Source organism: Artemia sp. Qi Xiang Cuo, chromosome 15 (genome assembly GCF_049724085.1).
Source record: "Artemia sp. Qi Xiang Cuo chromosome 15, ASM4972408v1, whole genome shotgun sequence".
NCBI lineage: Eukaryota > Metazoa > Arthropoda > Branchiopoda > Anostraca > Artemiidae > Artemia > Artemia sp. Qi Xiang Cuo.
The window spans coordinates 60,675,558-60,699,347 of NC_142808.1; the positions used below are offsets into that span (position 1 = coordinate 60,675,558).

The window sequence follows — 23,790 nt, forward strand, 5'->3', positions numbered from 1 at the left end:
ATCCAGTTACATAGTGTCAGTAGGAAGGCCCAAAAAACGAAAATTTGCACTTATTATAAATTATGATTCTATTAAAAGACCTTAAAAAAGGAAACTAAAATTTTCAAGCTCAGTACATATTGTTGTTAGAAATCGGACTAGCTTCAATAACCAAATATCTTTAAAAGACATTAAATTGTGTAAACTTTGTAAAATTGTGTAGCAACAATGAAAAATAAAGTGGCCTAGCAATTTTATATCAGGGGATTCTTGCTATCTTGGAAAGCTGTTGATTTAGGTGAAAAAAAAATATCAGAAATAGCTTTGGTTATGTATTTTGCTAATCAGTGTGTTCAGATCTTATCTCCTTTGAAAGAAAGCAATATTATGGTAGATCTGAGGACTTTGATCTTATTTATGTGGCAGTGTCTTTTTTCTTTTGCAAACCTCTTTTTTTATTCAACACTGAAATTATTAATACAATTAATAGTTTTTAATTACTAACTCATTTTGCTAATAATCAATAATTGAATAAAATATAAACTGTTTTTTTTTTGTGTTTACTAGTAATAGCTAGATGACAGCAAAATTACATTGTTAATGCATTTTGACCACCTGGTATATTTAATGACTTTAGATTCAATGAGATCCATTTCTGATTCTAAATTTCAAGACAAATTCTGGTACCATATTTTTTCTAGTCAGACTATTTTCTCCAAGGAGCAATAGCTTTGTTTTCGCTATTTTGAGGGATCAGAAGCTTTGTGAAGATGTAAAGTTAAGGTTCAAACATTGTGGTATTTACTAATGTTACATTTACTCCTACTCGAATGTTACATTCGAGTAGGGTCTTTCATACCAGGCAAACCAGGTATTGAGCAAGTCTGGATAAAGTACTTCTCCCAATCCAAATCAATTCAGACCTCTGGTTGGCAGCAGAAATAATACTGACCTCAATTAACACCCAACTTTTTTCAGAAAGAAGAGAAAATGTGGGTCCATCCAATCTTCCATCCAAAAGAGAGGCGAGAAACCAGATTAGACTGGGTAACATTGCTACAGACCCACAGATCAAATGATAACATCTTTGTTCTTTAGTTCAAAAGTTCAAATGCTTTCTGAAACTTTTTTAGTGAAAGATTACGTAAATTGTTCATTAAAAGAGAATAAGCATATGCAAATAAAATAACATGGTGTTAGATAAGGGATAGTCAAATACCAATTTATTACTCAATTATAAACACTTCACAACGAAATTATTGAGTGCAATTATATTTCATTCTTTCACCCTGCTGTGTATCCAGTAGACATCAAAATAACAATATAATACCCAAACCTGTTTCTCCCAGCCTTTTGGATAGTTTTGTACAATGTTAACTATAAAGCGCCGTAAAAGATGTCAGTATAATATTTTAAATATGTAAATAGGTAAAGTACCAATTCTAAGAGGGTCCGTAAAAGTACGGCAAAATACCCAATTTTGCCAATGACAACACTCGAACAAACCAATATTTATCTTTTCTTTACTTCTGCAGTGGTTTCCCTAAGGATTAATATATTAATCACTCATAAGGACCTCACCACATTGGAACAATCCTAATGAGCATACATCCCCCTCTCATCTCTTGATTAGAAATACTGGTGACAATCATAGTTTTAAGGATTTACTTCTCTGAGGACAGACCAAAAACTACATACGTATTTTTTTACAATATTTGAATCCCAATGATAAGTAAAGAGATTTTAAAAAAGGAGAGAAAACATTATAAAAAGAATAAAATGGATTTTACTGGGGTGTTTAATCAAACACGGATACATATAGTGACTAATTTGGGAGGGGGGGGGGGGTGGTATTCATAACCAAAGAAAAGAACAAGTTAAAACAAAACACAAAATAAACTCACAGAAGAAATGAACAAAAATATTCCACAAATCAATTAATTAACTGACAAAAATACATAAATGAGTAGCAACTAAACAGAGGAACAGTTTACAATAGGGTTCAGCAAGACCACAGGGGTTGTTATTGTAGATTATAAATGGGTTGTTATATGATTGTTAAGATTAAATTTAGAAGAATATTCTCTTTTTTATATGTCACACTTAAACGGCTTCTCACCAGTATGTACTCTTTGGTGGTTGATCAAATTGCTTGACTGAGAAAAAGTTTTGTCACAGATCTCACATTTGAACGGTTTCTCACCAGTGTGTACTCTTTGGTGCCTGATCAAACTGCCTGACTCAGAAAAAGTTTTCTCACATATATCACACTTAAATAGTTTCTCACCAGTATGTACTCTTATGTGCTTAATCAAAATGCTTGACTCAGAAAAAGTTTTCTCACATATATCACACTTAAATGGTTTCTCACCAGTATGTACTCTTCGGTGATTAATCAAATTGCCTGACTGAGAAAAAGTTTTGTCACAGACCTCACATTTAAACGGTTTATCCCCAATGTGTAATCTTTGGTGGTTAATCAAACTGCTTGACCCAGAAAAAGTTTTGTCACAGACCTCACATTTAAACGGTTTATCCCCAGTGTGTACTCTTTGGTGCTGAATCAAATGTCCTGACTGAAAAAAAGTTTTCTCACATATATCAAACTCAAACGGTTTCTCACCAGTGTGTACTCTTTGGTGGCAAATCAAACTGCTTGAATGAGAAAAATTTTTCTCACATACATCACATTTAAAAGGTTTTTCACCAGTATGTACTCTTCGGTGCTTAATCAAATTGCTTGAGTCAGAAAAAGTTTTCTCACATATATCACACTTAAACGGTTTCTCACCACTATGCACTCTTTGGTGCCTAATCAAACTGCTTGAGTCAGAAAAAGTTTTCTCACAGACCTCACATTCAAACTGTTTATCCCCAGTGCGCACTGTTTGATGCCTTTTCAAATTGCTCACATGAGAAGGATTCTGTGTAACATCTAGTGATGAACTTCCAGGTCGTTCTAACTCAGACGCACTTGGTGAAAAATGAACATGTATAACTAAATGTTGACTAAATGTTAAGAGTTTTGGTTGATCCACAGCATCAAAACTGGACACAGTAGAATAAATTATCTCTATTATAAAAAAATAATTTTATTAAAATTAAATAAGGTGTAAACGATTCAATAATTAGAAATCAATGCAAGGTGAACATTCTATAGCTGTAACCTGTTTTGGATCTACACTACCTGCCACTTTAAATTGAAACAAAAATGAGAGAACAAAACTTGAAATCAGTTTTACTTCATGGAAGAATCGGAATTAATATAATATATAAATCTTTATCAGCTTTAAAACTTGAAAGTCATACGGAATTTAAAAAAAAAATCATATGTTTTATCGAATAATTTCCTTTTGAACCCCTAGTTGAACTTATATTAAACTTGTATCATTATTTCACTTGGAAAACTAATTCATCGGCAACATTCCGTAAATTAGGAAGGCCATTGTATCAATAAACTCTTAGACAGCAGAAAATAATTATGAAGTTCTAAAATGGGGGTCTACAGGAAAAAATGACCCCCTTTCCCCATTTCACCGTGATTTCGGAAGACAGCTTAGGTTTAAACTAAACTGAAATTCAGCTTTCGTTTTTAGCCTATAAATATTTTTCGTAAACTGAAATTTTTTTTTTTCACGTTAATGATTTACCCTTAAATACAAATTCCTTAAAAGGCAAAATTTTTTCATCAGTGCATTTTTATCGGCATGATGAATGTCTAGTAAACTATAAGAGACACAGTTGCTCGCAAGCAAGTTCTACTTTCCGTGAGTTATATAACTCCTCCCAGATTGGCTTAAATTGCATGTTGACGCAGAAACCATCGGGGGCGGATCTTTAATAAAACAACTGCGGCAGGATGTAATATCCAGATATACGGACAAAGGCCTCTGCAAAGGGCTCGGTTGAACCTGTCGGGTTACCCGCAAGACTGGGGACCAAATCTATTCCCACTTGAGGAGTGGTACCATTCGATAAAATTATGTCCCAGTAAACGAAAAAAAGCATTCGCACGAGATTATGACTAATTGATAATTTTTATGGTCTTTATCTGTTTTGATGCATGTTTTCAGGCTAAAAAGTGAGATTTTTGTATTAAAGCTACAAAGTAGCTTATTTCATATTAAATCTTGAGTTAAGCACAGTTGTGTTCTATCCCCAGTTATACTGATCGTTTTGATGAAATTTGTCTTATAGAGCACAGGAAAGGCAATGGAAGAACATGGAATTAAATGGGGAAGCATAAATTTCCAAGACATAGGTTACGCTGATGATTTGAACATCCTAGATGAAAAAGTGAGCAAACTGAATGAATTTTTTGAGATTTTGCGAGTTCCTGATGCTATAATAGGTTTATAAATTAACGTTAAAAACACTAAGACACTAAGGCTAAAAAGCAATGAAAAAAAAGGGACTTTGGGTATCGAAAAGGTCGATCAAGTGGACAGCTTTACTTACCTTGGTAGTATTATTAGTGAAGATGGTGTGTGCCTTGATGATGTTAAAGTAGAACAACCAAGACTCAGGGTGCTTTTTCAAGTTGAAAAAAGTTTAGAACAATAGGAAGAAATGTCTTCAAACTAAAATTAGAATATTGGAAGCTCTAATGATGACAGTGGTCAAATATGGTTCTGAAGTATTGGCGCTCCGAAAAACGGAGGAAGATTTGTTAGATGTTTTCAAGAGAAATTGCCTATTGATTGTTTTGGGTACCTGACTGACGATAGGCTGTAAGAAAAGTACAGTTCAATCCCGCTTTCTAGGACTATAATTGAGATAAAGGTTGTTGAGATGGTTAAGCCACGATCTGCGGATGAAAGATGACAGATTGCCAAAGATTGTTCTTTTCGGTCAACAGTCTAGGGTTAAACAGAAAGCGAGTCGTCTGTGGTTTGGGTGGGAGGACCTCATCAGGAAAGAATTAAGAGAAATGGGAACGTCCTGGGAGGGCTCAAAGAGGGAGGCTTAGAATAAATTAGGATGGAAGAGGAGCTCACATAGATGTAATGGCCTCACGGGTTTTGGTGCTTCGGTGAGTTGTTAGTAGCACTAATGGTAGTATTTAACTCTGGAAAAGAATAATAAGCAATTTTATTGCATCTGATCTTTTGCAAATTCTGAGTATGCACGACAGTAGAAAGCATAATAGCTGACACAATTTTCAGTTGCTACATTGCACTTTATTTTGACGCTAACATAGACAAGTTTATAAAAAAAAGACAGAGAAATAGACTAAGCATTGGATTTCAAATACGCCATTGGGCCTAGGGTTTAAGATCCCCTTAAAAGATCTAATGGTGTGACTAGCCTACGGTTCTTACTTGCATAAAGTGAACAAGACACTTGTATAGCGAGATTCATTTTTTTTTTAATCTGTGGATTCATCGAGTCAGAAATACGAAAGTACTCAGAATTTTCAACAGAGAAAAATTGGATATTTTACTTAAATTTCATGTTTTCAATACGTTTTTCACTATAAAAATTCAAAGTAAATTTCAAAAATGTTCTTGGAGGAATTACTAAAACTGATACTCAACTAACAAATGATATCAAGACTGTCGACATTAAAAAAAAAAACTTGCAGAGGGAAAAAACTTTAACAACCTACGAGCTACGGCATACACAACCAATACATAAATGTATTCTCCTGTTTTCAATAAGGAGGAGATGTATGCAATGATGAAAATTTTAATTAGATTAGTTGCAGTTGAATCTGACGCTATTTTTGATTGTTTTTGGGACATTTTATTTTTTGAATTCTGAAATAAAAAGATGTTTAAAAAATAAAATATTAATGTTATGCTAAATGAAAATAAAAACTATTGATCAGAATCTGTTTCCGTTCTTGCTTAAATATAAGATAAATGTCCACTTTGGTACCTAAATCCACACTCTGTGTTGGTTTAACTTTTTAGTAACTTAAAAAGGAATTTTAACTATTTATAAGTATAAGAGCCTCGCAAGGAAAACATCTCGCGATTTTTTTTTAGCTTAACATCTGAGTTATTTTGACGTGTTACCATATCATTCAAAATGCAAACTTAGCTTGCCAACGACTTTTGGTAATACTATTTAAACGCTTTAAAAACGTGAAAAATGTGACGCGACATTTAAAACAAGATTTTTCTGTAATGTTTTTTTCTTTATTTAGATATTCCTTATGGTCCTTTGCTATCCCTTTGTCCAACAAATATAATGAAATTTGTCCTTTCTTGTATCTCTGCAAGTTTTGGCAGGGTAATTCCTCTCCCGGAATATATTGACTAGAAAGTCATTAACTCATGTTATTAATATCAAGTTCTTCTATAGTTAGTATGGTTATTATATTTTAGTTCGTCTAATTCTTCACAAAAACAACATCTTTAATTTTGGAAAATTTTTCTGGCGATATTTAAAATTTAATTCTACGTCATCAGGGATACAGCAATATTGTATGAACGATAAAATTGTAATAACGAGTAAGAAACTGAAAAAATTAATTTGCTAGGGCCATCAATGTCCCATAGACGAACTTTTGAATTTTTTTTAAATTATTGAAATTAGAGTATTTATTTTCTTTTTTCCAATAATTCAATTTTTTTATATTTCATGCTTGTTTATGTTAAAATTTACAATGTTATAAATGAAATGTAATTAAGTATTATTGGTATAATTTAGGTTTGTGTATATTGGCCTGTATTTATATATAAATATATATATTTTTTATATATATTTAAGTGGTCAGTTTGTTCATTTTTATTTTTATTTATACTTTCCAATTTTGGAGGTTAATAAATGCTTGAATTTGAATTATGCTGTTAATACTGCTTGATACTGACATTTTAATACTGACGTTATCATGTTAATACTCATGTTAATAATCATGTTAATAGTGACATTTAAAACAAGATTTTTATGTAATGTTTTTTTCTTTATTTAGATATTCCTTATGGTCCTTTGCTATCCCTTTCTCAAACAAATATAATAAACTTCGTCCTTTCTTGTATCTCTGCAAGTTTTGGCAGGGTAATTCCTCTCGAGGAATATTTGGACTAGAAAGTCATTAACTCATGTATTTAATATCATGTTCTTCTATATTTAGTATGGTTACTATATTTTAGTTCTTCTAATTCTTCAGAAAAACAACATTTTTAATTTTGGAAAATTTTTATGTCGACTTTTAAAATTTAATTCTACGTCATCAGTGATACAACAATATAGTATGAACGATCAAATTGTGATAACGAATAAGAAGCAGAAAAAATTAATTTGCTAGGGCCATCAATTTCCCAGAGACCGAATTTGGAATTTTTTCAAATTATTGAAATTAGAATATTTGTTTTCTTTAGCTGGTTGATATTATTCCCAATAATTCAATTTTTTTAGATTTCATGCTTGTTTATGTTATGAATGAAATGTAATTAAGTATTATTAGTATAATTTAGGTTTGTGCATATTGGCCTGTATTTATATATATATATATATATATATATATATATATATATATATATATATATATATATATATATATATATATATATATATATATATATATATATATATATATATATATATATATATATATATATATATATATATATATATATATATATATATATATATATATATATATATATTTAAGTGGTCAGTTTGTTCAGTTTAAGTGGTCAGTTTGGTCAGTTTGGTCAGTCAGTTTAAGTGGTCAGTGGAGGTTAATAAATGCTTGAATTTGAATTATGCTGTTGATACTGCTTGACATATTGTTAATGTCATGCTTGTAAAATTTACAAAAACTTACCATGTTTGACAAAATATTTGCTTTTCAAAAAAAGTTCACAAAACTAATAGTTTCAAACATACCTTCGTCATTGTTATCCAGACTTTGGGAGTCCGATTCAGATGTTAAACTGGTTATTCTGGATACAGCATCCACAGGTAGATGTTGATGCTCAGATGATAGGATGGAAGTAGAATCTCTGATCGTTTCAGCTCAAAGTGATGAAAGGTCTCCAGCTTAAACAACAAAAATTAAAAACAAACAAAGAGAAATAAAATAATAAAATCATGATTAAATATTCTCAATAATTTACCAATAAATAATTAAATCCTCCAAAGAAAAAAAAAACAAGGCCACAAGCGTGAAAAATAACGCTAAACATCACACCTGAACAAATTTAAGCGTTATAATTTGATGCAACCGTGATAATAGTATGATAATTAATAAAAGGTAATATGATTAATAGAAAACCAATTTCATGATTTGGCACTTTATTCATAAATTTTCACATCCAAATGGCATCTAATTAATTTTTGGAAATAGAAATAACTAGAGCTAACCTATTTATGCATACTGAGAACTACCCTTTGGGGACTGGAAACGCATAATTGCAAATTATCAGTGCTTCTACCTTTGGCCTTTGGCTTATTGGCTACCTTTTGCTTATTTAAAAAAAGGCAGTAGAACTCTAGTTTCACAAGCATCTTTTGAGTTTACAATTTAGTCAATGCTAATCTATAGTTTTTGAAGTTCTTTTGAAGAACTTTAATGAGGTGTATAGAAATATTCAAACCGCCCATAATCAAAGTGGCGAAGGTACCGTTGCACTAAGATCTCATGCATTTATATCATAAAAGCAGGTGTGAGGTTACGACGTTCTTTTTCTATTTAAACAAGGTTCTTTGCCACTTGTCTCTTTGTGATCGTTTTTCTGCTTTAATAGCATGAGTCACTCGGATACCAGAGTGGGGTAAAATACACTCTTACAACATCTTATTTTAGGGGGAAAGGATGATGATATGGTGATCACTCATTGCACGCTTGCAACACTTATTGGATATTTTAAAATCGAAATAAAAGTAGTATTGCCTTTCAATTAGACTATCTAAACTATATTGTGGTAATAGATTTTTCTGAGTGATCTCATTCTATTTTTCAAGGTAAAAAATAGTTAAAAATGTTTTTCTTGATGTTTTGTTTCCTATTCTATGCATTTAAACTTCATAATCTTGTATTTTCCATGCAATTAAACAAATTTTGCGATTTCCCTAGAATTTTTTTTTAAAGGTAAGTTTGCAAAGAAAGTTAAAGAACCTCATATTGGAATGAAAGTAGATATATGATTAATGAAAAGGGTATAAAAAATCGAAGTTTGTCACATAAAAGGTGAGATTCTCCAGAAAATTTTGGGTATTTGAGATTCTCCAGTAATTTTTCTAATTTTATTTAGTCATGGTTGCTTAAAGTTGCATTATGGGATCGACCAAGCTCAACTGTTACTTGATTAGCATTGATGTACCTTGTAGCGAAGTACAGTAATTTTATTTTGAAAACAATAATAAGAATACAAAACCGAATAAGCGCAGCTTTCTGAAGTTAAAGAACCGTATTAAACCTTTTGTGCGGTGTGTTCTTATTTTACATTATACCTTCGTCACTGCCATCCAGAGCCTCACTCTTTACGCTAAAGTTTGACTCTTTCTCACAACTCTATTTTTTATAACAGTTAAAAACTTTAGCGTAAAGAGCGAGGCGTTGAGGAGGGGAAAGCCCCTCACATATTCGTACTAATTTCTGTTCGTTTTAATTTTGAATGTCGCTCTTTACTTTCAGTTAAAAAAAACTTGTTTTTTATTTAATTTCTGAACGTTTTTGAATTAATGCAGGTTTTTATTTTGGCTCACTGTACATGAATAATTAAAACAAAATTTTCAGATTCATTTTACTTTTATTTGGTTAAATGGCTTTCTCAAAGTTGTTTAATATTATTTACTGACGTTTTTATTGGTAATAAATATACGCAACTTACGAATTAACTTATGCAACGAACTTCTATATTCACATATTTTTAATACGTATATTGGGGGGTTCGCCCCCTAGTCAATACCTCGCTCGTTACGCTAAAGTTCGAATTTTGTTCCAATTCTTCAAAAATGACCCCTTGATCACAAAGGCCGTTAATTAGAATAAATAGCTCTTATGAAAGTACTAAAAAATCTTTGGCTTAAAGAGCGATGTATTGACTATGGCGATGGAGATGGCGGACCCGATCATATACGTAATAATTTCTGTTCGTTTTTTAGTTTTGATGTTGCTCCTTACTTTAAGTTGAAAAACTTTTTTTATTTAATTTCTGATCGTTTTTTTAAATACTGCTGGGAAATCCGGCGCCCCCTTTATAGCAATATCCCTTCCCCCCTGGAAAGATACTCCCATATAACCCCCGACCCCCCCCCTACAACCAGAAAAAATCCCCCTTGAAAACGTCTGTATACTTCCCAATAACCAATAGGCCCACTATATGTAAACAAAGGGTAAGGTTCATAACTTTCAGCCCTTCCCCGGAGGACTTTGGGGGATTCAGTCATCCTAAAAGACATAGTTACATTTTTGACCATGCTAAATAAAAAGGCTTTCTTAAACTTTTGATTAGGTGTATTTGGGGGAAAATGGAGCGTGGGAGGGGACCTAGTTGCCCTCCATATTTTGGTCACGTATAAAGGGCACTAGAACTTTTAATTTACGTTCGAATGAGCCCTCCCACAATATTCTAGGACCACTGGGTCGTTAAGATCACCCCTGGGAAAAAAAATAATAAGCACGCATCTGTGATCTTTCTTCTAGCAAAAAATACTAAATTCCTTATTGTTGCAGATAGGAGCTTGAAACCCTTTTTCAAAAATCAGGCAAATTTTCTCAGGCAAGTAACTTTTGAAGGGTAGGACTAAACTTGTTGAAATTTATATCTTTAAAATCAGCATTAAAATCTGTTTCTTTGATGTGTCTATTGGTATCAAAATTCCGTTTTTTAGAGTTTCGGTTACTATTGAGCTGGTCGCTCCTTACTTACAGTTTGTTACCACAATTTTTTTACAGTTTGTTACCTTACTTAGCAAATTTTTATTTTGAACAAAATTTGATACTTGTTAATTATCCAGAACACACTCAAGAATTTTGATAATTAAGATCTCAGAGAAAAAATAGTTCAGGTGTCTGTATTTGGAGAATATTATCTTAGGCTCAGTGGAAAATCTACATTGGATGTATACTTCAGAAGCAACCTGACCTTTCCACTTTCTTCTCTTGGTGCCAATACCTGGAGAGTGCCACCCTTACGTGGTCTGCACCACCCCATTATCCCACTGCCATTAATGCGTCGAAAGAGAAGTAGCTTAGAAGTCTGTAGAAAAAGTTCCATGTTCCCTCATTTTATATAATAAAATATATTCAAAATCTTTTTTTTTCTACTACAAATAATATGATAATAAAAATCTCAAAGCTCATGTGCATGTCATTACTTGAAGTTGTTTTATATTTGTGTACCTTTTTTTTTACTAATAATTCTGTTTTGGAAATAACAGAACAATAATTTTAACTTCTTCCTAAGGAAAATTCTCTTCCTCTCATACTAACTCCTATAAATACAGGACATTCTTTTGTAACTGAATGTCTATAATGAAAATCTCACTATTTAAACTTTTGTTTACTTGACTTTTGTTTCAATTGGCTTTTGCTAGAGTTGTTCATGGGAGTTTCTACCTATGATAGCATAGTCCCTTTAATGATTTGCTAACACGATAATACAGTGCTGATTTGCGTAATAATTCCGTCTTTTCTTTTAAAAACAGAGGCCTATTTTAGGGGAATATTTGACACTGACTGAATTGTTCTGTGTTTAACACTTAAATTGTTTTGATGAGTTTTCCAAAATTCAGAAGGCAAACTGAATCTTACTATGAACATTTAGTAATAATAATAATAAAATATTATCAGCTGGATTTACAACAATAGAGATAACCAAGCGGAGAGAGAAAAGAAAGACACTCACCTGAATGCACAAAGTATTAAGAAAACTATACTTATTATTTACTACTACAACTCTTTGAACAACATTAGCAAACTTTTTATTCATAAATTTGCAAATTCAAGAATTTGCAACAAATTGTTGTCCAAAATACATTGCATAATTTTAAGGTTTTTTTTTTCACCTCGTCTTGGCTTTGGCAGTTTTAAATCTTAAGATTATGAAGTACTGGAAAATTATAGTTTTTTATAGTTTTTCCCAATAAAACATAACCCAAAATATTCAATTATAAAAAAACCAAATGCTTGAGATGTACCTTCACTGTCAAAACATGTGGAGCTCAGTTCCTGAGTGTCAGGTTCAAGTTTATATGGTCCTGAAAAGCAGCAAAAACTACCCACAGGAGCATCTTCCCTTTTAGGAGACAAAAGATGGGTTGGAAAGTCAAAAAGCTCTTTATGGTCACTTGGTAAAGCCTCTTCAACTTCTGAAAGAAAGCGTAAATAAAAGAGACATCAAACACTTTCAACAGAAAAGCTTACAAAACAAGCCCTACTACTTCCCCTTTTTCAAGGTATTATCCAACGATAGTGAATGATAGTCATATAAGGAACAGAAATCAAACTATCTTTGGCAAACAGCCACATCAAATCTCAGGATTTAGAGTTGAAAAAAAAGGAATCCTAAAATTCTTTCAGAGGTTATGCAGTTAAGACGCTGATCATTTGGCTAATTATCTAGGGTAAAAAAAAAAACCTTAGTGGCTATGTTGCTTTTTCCTCTTAGTAGCCTACTAATACCAGTTTTTTTTAGTGTCAGGCAATTAAATTGTTCTAGTAATTCCATTTTTTGCATCTTTAATTCATTTTCTTTCAGATTCCATTTGTTTGTGTGTCCATTTAATTTTGGATAACATATACATATATAGGAAAGAAAATAGATACCCCCCTTCCTCTTTGACAGAAACATTCAAACATTATAGCTGATAACCGAAACATTTTTTCTTCCAATTCTAATGGAAGAACTGAAATACCCTCACCCCTTATAATACTCGTTTTTAATCTTCTGACCCCCCCCCCCTCCAAAGTATCTTCTAGTTTAAAACACTCTAAATTATAAGAAAATAAAGCCTGGAGACAAGCTCACAAATTTAAGCCCCAACAAAATAAGAATAATACTAGTTCAGTTCAAACTATCATCAGATTCAATATGGCTTACGTTTAAAACAAAGTAAAAGTATTTATCAAAATGAATAAAAAATACATGTTGTGAAAATATTATTTAAAATAAACATGAGGATAATATTTCCTGTAAAATAAAACATAGAATATACCACATATATACCACATATAAAACAAATACCACATGTGAAAAAAAACAAAAAAAAACAGTACTGCGAAAATAGTGAATATTTACAGATAGGGAAAGTAGAAGCTGTGTAAATTATATTGAAAAATCACCAAATAAATCCAAAAAAAAATTTTTTTGCACCCTTCCCACTTGAGATCTATGTAAAGAAATATAAAAAACTAATAAATCCATGACCTGTCTTAGTATCAACTGTGTGAAAATTGTAAAAACTTTGAAGTTAGAAAAACCTGATTGAATTATGCACTTTTTGCCAGGGAAATAATACAAATAACAAATGGCAAGACAAAGACAACAAGACAATAATAAATGCCACAAGATAAAAACCAATAGCTTATGGATTAGCCACCAAGAAGTATGCTCGGTGTTAACCGAAATAGAAGAATATTCCTTGATGTCACCTCTTCTGTCACCAGCACAGTAAATTATCCTAATCCTTTTTCTTCCTTTAATTACAAATCACCTGAAGAAAAACACAGGGAACAAACAAAAATCTTTTAACAGGAAACAATCAAAATCAAACAAAAAGAATTTTGTTTTGCAAAATAGCCCTTTCATTGACCTCAACTCTTAAAGACTAGATACAAGCTTTTACTGTCTAAGTTCTTTCTTTTTGCTATTTTTACTGGTGAGAACCTTAAAAGCTAGAGAAACAAAGAGAAAATATTTACTAAAGTAAAGCAGATCTATTTTCATTTTGAGACCAAAATTGAATAGGATAACTTACCATTTTTAACAGAAGTCTCAGGAATGGTGATAAATTCACTCTCATTTGGAATTCCAGAAAACTCCATAATATTATCTCTGAAATAAGTTAATGCCACTTATAAAACATGCCATATTATCAACAACAATTCGAAATGGCACTCAAGTTTTATATTTTATCTACAAAAGCTGCACATTTTTCTGTATTCACAGTGATAAATTTTTAAATTGGTATTTTGTCCATTTATTCACAACTTTCTGAAAATTTTCTTTTATATTTTTAGGGCCTTTAATTTTGTTGGAATAATGCATATACCTTATGATATTTGTGAACAGCTTAAAGGAGTTTAATGGCAAGGTTTCCGCTCACCTAGCATTAACAATATTAACCAGAACTATTAAAAGCTCAGGAATTTTGCTGTATTAGAAAAGTGATACTTTAGACACAATCAGAATTAAATTCTAAACTAGGGCCCAGGAACTTGTTTTGTACCTGGTTCAGCTCCTTCACAAATAAAAACTCAGAAATAGGGTGTTTCTCTTTCTCTTCCTGTTCCTACAAAATAAGGCTATGAAGGTTTAAATTAGCAATTTTTTATTTGATTTTGAACCGAATTTGGTACTTGTTAATTATCCAGAACACACTCATGAATTTTGATATGAGAGATCAAAGAATAAAAAATAGTTTAGCTGCCTATATTTGGGGACATTTAGCTTAGGCTCAGTGAAAAACTACACTGTAGATATATTTTAATTAAATATTTAATATAAAGAGTTGGTATTTGGTTAGGTCATGTTATATTAGGTATTTAATATAATGTGTTCTGGACAGCCTTCTTTCCATACTTCCCTGTTGTAGCATTCATAACTTTGTTACTAAAGTATTTTCGCCATATTTTGTAAAGTATTTTCGCCATATTTTGAAAAATTTCATTAGGAGTAAAATAAGAGAACTCTCAGGTCTATCATCAGGTGTGAGTGGAGAGGCTGCTTTGATTAAGTGTCTTCGGTTGCAACGAAGGATTGTACCATCTTTAGTTGATAGGTAGTACAATCTAGGCTCATCTGCCTCTTTAATTATTTCCCCGCTTTTCCACGGCACTTCCGGCTGTTTTCTGAAGAAGACCTGGTCATCTCCTCTGAGTGTAGGATGTGCTCTAGAATGTCAGTCATGGAAGGATTTCTGCCTGTGGCATCTTTCTGCTCGCCAAGAATTCATAAGTCTGTACCACTCTCTTTTCTAAGTGTTTTTCTGTGCATGGCAGTTTAGAGGCCCTGTGGCCTATTTGTTTTATTGTGGCCTATATTATATATTATTATTAATAACTTCACTCCTTGGCTGTTTGAAGTATAATAGACAAGAACTCAAATTTTAATTGTAAAATTACAGAATACTGTCTTTTGTTAACTTGAAAAAGCAACACTTCTCAATCAAATTAGAAGCCTATACTAGAACTCAGGAAGATGCCTGAAAATTAGCTACATACCTTATCTTAACTCAAATATTTTTAAAATTAGTTTAACAAAAGGCTAGTTGATGGTTTTAAAGATTATAAAAATATAAAATTCAATAAAGCTTGGCAAACAATCTATTGCTTACTTTAAATCAAATTATAGAGCCAAGATGATTAAAAAGACTATTCTGTAGATGATTTAAATATGGTCTAAAGATGACTTAAATATTTCGGTTAATACCTAATTCCCTCCACTCCATCCTAGATTTTGAAAATACATTTTGTGGTAATTTCAATGGAAAAATACCTTTGCTTTGTAATTTCATTTAAAGCAAAATCTCCATGAAGAAAAATTTTTGTGAATTGACACTTAATTACACATAATTAAATCATAGAGTAGGTGCTTCAGTTTCTTTCTGGGAGAAAGCAAAGGGTGAAAATATTTGGAGAAAATGGACAGGTGTTCTTTTCAGAAGCAGTGAAAGTACTAAGTGAAGTGCCCCAGGGAGCCATCTTGGGACCAACACTTTTCAACATTTATATAAATGATACACCAACCACAATCAAAAATCAAATAAGTTTTTATGCTGATTACTCCAAACTCATTTGACCTGTTGTTACACCCAAAAATAGCCTTTATGGAGAATGATTTATGCAGTGAGCAACACTATGGAGGATATAATTCAAAGAAAACAAATTTCATAATCTGCTTTGGAAAAAAAAATGAGAAATGCCCTTATCATGTGTTACAGATGGACAAATCAAGACAGACCATAATCTTGTCTGAAGTTGAGGGAGACTTGGGGGTCTGAGTTGATAAAAAATTAAAATTCACTATACACAAACAGACAGCTGTAGCTGAAGCAGTCCAAACCCCTGGCTTTATAAAAAGACCAATCACTAGTAGGTCAACTAGCATTGACCAGGCTTAATTTGGAGTTTGAAATGGGTGTTGGTAGCCCCCTCAACAAAGGTGACCAGCAGAAGTTACAATCGCTTCAGAGATGGGCTACAAAAGCAATTGACAGACACAAATATTTAAACTATTTATCCTGTCTGAACAGACTGAAATTCCCCACTCTTGTCTATAGATGTAAAAGGGGTGATATCATTATGATGCAGAAGCTCCTGAATTCTAACTCTCTATTAAATAAGCCATTTCAAATTGACCAATTGGCCAGAACTAAGGGGCACAGTTGGAAACTATGTCAGAAGAGAGCTGCAACTAGACTACACAATAGCTTCTTCACTAATAGAATAGTGATTTTGTGGAATTTGCTCACCAAAGAGGCTGTCACTACCCCCAGAGAAGCTGCCACTACAAAGAAGCTGTAAGGCTGCCTTAAAAAGAGCCATTGATGGAGAATGGTCATCAAAGCTGTGGCAAACTGAGTGGGATGCCATTGAGACATCCAATAATTATCATAATCACAAAGCAGCAATTCTACAGGATTTAATCCTTATTTTGCCGGACAATGCAATTTAAGGTAAATGCTTAAAAGTGGAGAAACTACAATATTTATTTACTGACACATTTATTAGATTTTATCATAATAAATCAATGCAGATGCAACAAATTACCTTGTAAAATCCACTTAGCATTGGATTTTCATTTACATTAAAAATTTGTATCTAAGTACTACCAGAGGTTAAGTGGGGGGGGAGAATGTGGAGAATAGGAATCTTTATCATTAAGAGGTAAACATTTAAAAGGATTGTTACCATTCTATATTTATAACTGTCCTTCAGAAAACCTCTAAATCATAGAAAAGTACCATTTGCTACCTTATTAAGACAATTCCTAAAATGATCCCAAATAGAGCCCAAAAAACATATTCCATTTTTATTAAACACTTTTATATGTGGGAGACTCTTTTTTTAAACAAGTATTTTGTAGTATATTGACTAGACAAAATATATTTTTTTTTTCAACAATATATTTATTTATTGAAAAAAGGAATAATTGCAAAAAACAACAAGGCAAAACTGGCTTATAATACAGGCTAGTGAAAATTGTTCAAGCTAGTTTCAAACGACACCAAAAAGCAAATTTTTTTTCTAAATTGACCATTCTTCCATTGTTTCAATCTATTTATAGCCTTTACATTCATGTATATGTTATTTGGTACTTGAATTATAAACCCACTACTGCTGAAGTTGTTCATGCATTCAGAGACTTTCAACCATTTTCTTTCAGCTTAGCAAGAGAAAAAACAAAGAGAAGTGACAGAATAGATGAGAGATTTATGGTTTGGGCTATATACTAGCAAATTTGGAGGTTGGGGGTAAATTATTTTGACAGTATGAATTCTAAAACCAAATCTTACTTAATACTAGGCATAATAACTGTAGCTCAAATATTTTGCATACTGACCCAATGGACTGTACCCCCTCCCCCCCCCCCTAATGCGCAATTATATAACCCAAATTTGTTTCAAGTACCTTTCATTTTTAAGTATGCATACCAGTTCCTGGTTTAAATTGGCTGCACATAAAAAACTAATTTTTATTTTAATAATTGGTCACAATTAAAATATTCAAAGACTTTCAAAATGTTGTTAATTTCTTCAATAAGCTGATAAAAATGTGACAAAAAAGAGTCAAAATTGCAAGTTTTACTATGCTCATGAAACAATGAATTTGAATCTAAAAGCAAAAACAAGCAGCCAAAATCACCTTCAACAAGCATTCTGGTTTTGCTTCCAGAGTCTAATCAATTTTTGTCTTCTTAAAAAAATTGGTTTAACAGCTTTCTGCAGTAAAATTCCAATTTAGCTACTTTTCACCACCTTGTTAAGGGGTTAGGTTAGGAAAATTATACTTTCAGTAATGATTCTAGTACTGCCAAGCTTCTATGTTAAACCTTTTCTGATTTGTAAATCTTAGAAATTGTCTATCAAAATTTTGATAAAACAACATTTTACCTTAATTTTCAGTTATCAGTTTTGTTGTCTCTGGTTTTAGTTCTGAAAATACAATTTCAATTATTTTGAGTAGAATTTTAAGCCATATCAATTTGTATTTTCTAATTTGGGTAACATATTTTCAGATTTTTTAAAGCTCATAAATTGACATTAAGCAAAGCTGTGAAGCTGAAAAAATATTTACAGTACTTTATTTAAGCAGAAGATCAGTTTTACAAGGTTTCACATTCATAAAACTCAAGTTTTTAATGGTTATCAAATATCACTGCCCTCTGAAGGGGGGAGGAGTGATAGTAGGCATGGTAAAGGTACTGATGATTAGACAAATATTTCAAAAAAAAACTTTCTACTCCAGAAGCCCTTATTTGAAAAGGGTTTCAATGTACAGGAAAAACATCTACAAGTCTAACAGTTTGACTATAAGTTTGAAGTTTTATCAGAAACTTCCAGTACAAAACTCCAATTTTCTTAAACTGAAGCAAGTTTACCAACAAATTCAACAGAACAAAAGTTTACCTGTTTTTGACACAAGTCAGAACTCAATTTGATATGTGTTAGATAATTTCAGAGACCACACTGCCTGTCCATGACGATAAATAAAAGTTCGAATTGGGATAAAATCCTTTAAATATACAGTGTTTTTTATAACAGTGATAGAAATTCACAAAGTGAGAGTTTTACTACTGATGATGGTCACTGTATATGTGACCGAAATATCTGGTATTTTTGTGAATTTCTATCACTATTATAAAAAACACTGTCTATTAAAAGGATTTTATCCATATTTGAACTTTTATTTATTGATATGTGTTGAAATACATGGGGAATACTTGTTGGCAGATCCAACAAGTATTATATCCAACAGAAGTGGCAGATCCTGGTGAAATTCTGGGTAAATTTCTAGTTGGCACTGTTACATCACTAGGATGAAAGTGCAAACATTATTTCTTGTTTTTTCATGCTCTTTCATAATTCAGTAATTGCTTCTGTTGCAAATTGCATCTTGAACCCTTATAGGGGCTCTGAAGGTATTTTATATGAACTAAAAAAGAGCATAAAAAAGCATCAAATGATGTTTTCACTTTCATCCTAACTAAATTACATGGCCCACTGCAAATTAACCATGAACTTTACCAGCCCCATCCCACCCCCCTAAAATAACAATATAAAAAAATTAATGTTGAAAGCAAAATTTTAAATTTAAAAAATAATTTTTATTTTTTTAAAAAGTATTTTAAAAAATTTAAGCAATTTATATTTGAGTTTAATAATAAATGAGATATGAATTGTAAGAATAAATAAATAAGTATTTTTGGAGTATATTACTCCTTAACGACTTATTTATAAACTAAAGATATGTTTCTAACCACTTTTCAATAACTTAACTAATGTTGATAAGTACTTTGTGTGGTTAAAAAAAATAAAATACCTTTTGGGCCCCTGAAAGGGATCAAGATCCAATTTATGACAGAAGCAACTAATAAATTATAAAAGAGCATAAAAAAGACATCAAATGGTGCTTTTACTTTCATTCTAGCTAAATTATAGTGTCACCTAGAAATTTACCCATTCCTGCACCTTCAAATATCTTCAAGCTGGTAAAATTCTACTTTAGCTTCTTTTGGCTATCTTGGAAAGGGGTAAGGTTAGGAAAATGAAACTTTCAGGGATGGGTCTACAGGCTAAAGTATGTCCTGGGAAGGTATTTTGAAGTATACATGTTCACTCGATCTCCCTCTAAAGGGCCTTGAAATTTGCCTACATGACAAGTCTGCCTATTAAAATTTTGACAAAACAACAGTTTACCACAGGTAACATGATAACTTCGAATTGAAGTTATCAAGTATTGTGCAGTAGGTTGTATCAAGACATGGCTAATTGTAGACAGAGAAAAGCCAAGACAGATAGTCCAAGTAATTGAGAGGCAAATGTTCAAATGGCTGGGGCATGGGTAAATGGTGGGAGTATGCATGACTCTTATAGGACACATACTCGTTTGTTAGTTTTTGGAAAGACATGCTAGCCTTTCTAGTCTCAGACATGTTGACCAAGAATTTAAAATTGACATAAGACTGTTAGATTTCCTGTAACAAGAGGCAAACAAGGCACACCCATCTATGGTCTGAAGAAGTTTGACCAAGAATTTAGAATTGACATAGGACCATTAATTTGCTTGAAATGACAGGCAAACAATCCTTTAAAGCCAACTTTATCTTTAAAATAGTACATATCTGTTGCCTCAACTCAGCCCCATATTCTGAAAAAATTTCATTGTTCACAAGTTTTTCAAATTTTTGGGTCACTTGCAAATTTTTCAAATTTTTGGTGGGCACCCACAAACATTTTCCCAAATTCCTCTCTCAATTTAGCACTTTTTCATGGATGCCCACCATCTCCAATCACTTTTCAAATAGTATCTAGGCTATTCATTGCCTCGCAGTTCAGCAATAGTAAAATGCTAATTTTCATTTATCAGTTTCTGCTTTAGTTCTGAAAATGCAATTCCTGTTAGTTGAGTTGAATTTTAAGCCATGTCAATGTTTTTTTTCAAAATTTAGGAAATGTATTTGTGTGTCTTTAAAACCTTGTATATTGTAGGATTGAGCGAAGTTGTGAAGCTGAAAACAATTTTGATGTCCTTCATTTAAGCAGAAGATCTATTTGGCAAGATTTCCCTTTTCTAACAACACAGATTTTGAAGGTTCATCAAAGGTCAGAAACCTCTAGAGGGAGGAGTGGATGTAGGTAGCCTACTTCCAAATACATTCCCAGGACACTTTAGCCTATAGACCCATCCCTGTAAGTTTCATTCTCTTAACCTAACCCCTTTCCGAGACAGCCAAAAGTTGCTAAAGTAGAATTTTACCCATAGGCCTACTAAAGTCTGTAGACCAATCCCTGGAAGTTTCATTTCCTAGCCTAACCCCTTTCCAAGATAGCCTAGCAAAAAGTAGCTAAACTAGAATGTTACCACTAGTTTTTTCCATGCTTGGCTATTTAAATCTAAATATATAACACTGTACGAAAAATACGTACTTGGATATTCAATTCGAAATACAAAATGTTTGAGCATAAAGTAAATTTCTCGAAACTACTAATAAATGCTAACATAAGATATTTTTAATAAACCATTTCTTCTTTGATGATAGCTCCCATATTCGTCCAAATCCCTAAATAAAAAATGTGGAAAAGAAATCTTCGTAAACAACTTTAGCCGCAGTAAGTTGCTCTTGTTGTTGCTCCGATGACTTATTACTCTGATGGAAAACACCTTGCAATCGAACCAATAATAGGCAGGACAAAAGTCCAGTAATTTTGCCGTTGTATATGCCCCCTCCCCAAATAACCATCGCACCAGTCGCTAGAAGTTTTGCTAGCTGTTTGCTGCTAGTTTATTTAGATAGCTAGCTAGTTTTGACCGCATTAAAGGGCTCGGCACACGTAGCTGATTTCGGGAACCAATTTTAGCATCAGTGGACAAACGTTCTTTCAAAATTTGTTGAAAGAAAAATTTATTGCGCAAAATTTTTAAAACAAAAATCATGGACACAAATAGCAACTGGAGTTATTAATAGCTGCTTAACTGATCTCATCTTACTTCTCAGCTAAGTAGTGGGGTCTTTCACCACAGATACCTCTGGCTGACTGTTTTTTGTATCCCAATTTTTTGTGATGATCTTGATGAAAATCAGCGCTGATTTTGTAAATCCGCGTCGAAAACTAGAAATGTTTTCAAGCTCAAATTGACGCCAATTTCTTATAAAAATCGGCGCTGATTTGGAAATCAGTTCCCGAAATCAGCTACGTGGGCCCATCCCTTTAACACATAAGTTTTTTTCTAAGGGGTAGTCATATAAACTTTTAAGAGGTCACATTCAATTGGAAATCAGAAGCTCTGGAGACTTATGTTAGAGTCAAAATTAATGCTAGATCTTCACGCCCCCGCTCCCCCCCCGGCGTATTGGCACCAACTGCATCCGCTAGACACCTTCACAAAGATATTATGTCCAAAACAATCAGGAGAGCAATCACAACGCCTCAAGGTAAGTTTAGCCCCCCGAGGAATAAAAGGTTTTTATTGAGGGGGTGGTCGTATGAGCTTTGGATGAGACTCATTTGAGTCGAAAGTGACAGTTCCAGTTCCCTCTTTTAGATTCGAAAGTGATCGGAGGGCAACCTACCATCTTTCTCCCTCGTACACCTTCTGTTTTCCAAATGTCATGGATTAAAATTTTGATACAGCAATTTTGTTCAAAATATTCCAAAGAGCCTATAGCAATCCCCCCATGGTTGATAAAAATCCCCAGAGTCTAAGGGTATAGGTTTTAAGTGATGCTCCAGGTGCGTATAAGGCTTTTGTAGAAGTGGTGATCGTATAAGCCTTAGAGGATGCTCCTTCGATTGTAAATTTACTTTTTTTGTTCCTTTTTTTAGATAAAAAATTTATCAGAGGCCAAAAAAAACGCCTCTAGGGTTTTCACAACCCCCAAAAAGCCAAATAGGCAAGAGCCGTAAATTAAACCCAGAAGACTTATAAGGTTTCTGTTGAAAAGGAAAGTTCTAGTTACCTGCTTATGATTCAAAAGAGATTGGAGAGAAACCAGCCTCCTGCCACGCCTATATTTTCCCAAAACACATGCAATCAAATGTATTAGACAGCTATTTTACTTAGCATTGTTGGAAGGTATAGCTTGATCTTTTTCTACTAGCTAATGAGTGTCATAGCTTCTCATGGCTCCCAAATGATTTTACTTTTTCTCCGCTTGGAAATCCACTTCTCTAAGTACACAAGAGGGTAAGATTAGTGCTATGTCCTCACCTTAATAAACGTATTTTAAAGACACAAATACAGTCACTTATGTCTTACTTTCTGTGCGGTCTTGAGTTGTCTTTGATTGGTTATGCGGATGCTTTACTGAATCTGAGCAGGATTTTGCGTTGGATAGAAAATGATTTTATCAGGTTAAAACAAGAGTATAGGATCACAGTTTAAAGAGTATATCATTAGACTCCAGTTTAATACTGAAAAGTCTGAAGTGATGCTTTTTAATTTGGGATCCGATGCTTGTTGAAGATTCAAAATGTGTGATTTTATTATTGAGTTTGCGGATGACATTGTATATTTGGGCATTCTATTAGGAAATTGAGACTAGAGACGCGACTACTGCTTTCTCATTTTCAGAAGCGGTTCTCTCTTACGTACAGCTCTATATTGGCAAAAGTTTGACTGTCGTCTTTTGGCCCAAATGTACAAGGCCATGGGTTTTCCTTTTTATCTGTACCTGAGTCGATCTTGGTGCATTTATACGGCTACAGATAAACCAAAGCTGCGTTCACTGTACTATAAGTATGCTAAGTTTTCGGTGTGTTTACCACCATAGACAACAATATGTAACATTCTAGTTTAGCTACTTTTTGCTATCTTAGAAAGGGGTTAGGTTAGGAAATGAAACTTCCAGGGATTGGTCTACAGACTGCAGTAGGCCTATGGGTAAAATTCTACTTTAGCAACTTATGGCTATCTTGGAAAGGGGTTAGGTCAGGAAAATGAAACTTACAGGGATGGGTCTATAGGCTAGA

At 32.8% G+C, this 23,790-nt stretch overlaps 2 protein-coding genes across 2 annotated transcripts in view; both read right to left on the reverse strand.

The window, feature by feature from the left end:
• The window catches only part of LOC148943937 (uncharacterized), a 395,661-nt gene extending 381,008 nt beyond the window's left edge, over positions 1–14,653 (reverse strand). Inside the window, 2 exon segments of the mRNA XM_089101668.1 lie at positions 12,076–12,246; positions 13,855–14,653. Of these exon segments, the coding sequence (XP_088957794.1) occupies positions 12,076–12,246; positions 13,855–13,921 (238 nt within the window). The 5' untranslated portion in view covers positions 13,922–14,653.
• LOC148943942 (uncharacterized) lies at positions 641–11,153 on the reverse strand. The gene is made up of 3 exons (XM_089101756.1): positions 11,072–11,153; positions 7,819–7,947; positions 641–3,052 (listed from the first exon to the last, which is right to left on the reverse strand). The coding sequence occupies exons 1-3, from the start codon at positions 11,151–11,153 to the stop codon at positions 2,070–2,072; spliced, it is 1,194 nt and encodes a 397-aa protein (XP_088957882.1). The 3' UTR covers positions 641–2,069.
• Positions 14,654–23,790: the final 9,137 nt, after the last annotated feature.

Excerpts from the sequence above, each read along its gene's own strand:
- LOC148943942 (XM_089101756.1), bottom strand. The coding sequence starts at position 11,153 with ATGGAACTTTTTCTACAGACTTCTAAGCTACTTCTCTTTCGACGCATT. Across the intron at positions 7,948-11,071 it reads AATGGGGTGGTGCAGACCAC|CTGAAACGATCAGAGATTCT; the intron begins GTAAGGGTGGCA and ends CATCACTTTGAG. Across the intron at positions 3,053-7,818 it reads TCTGGATAACAATGACGAAG|AGATAATTTATTCTACTGTG; the intron begins GTATGTTTGAAA and ends TTTTTATAATAG.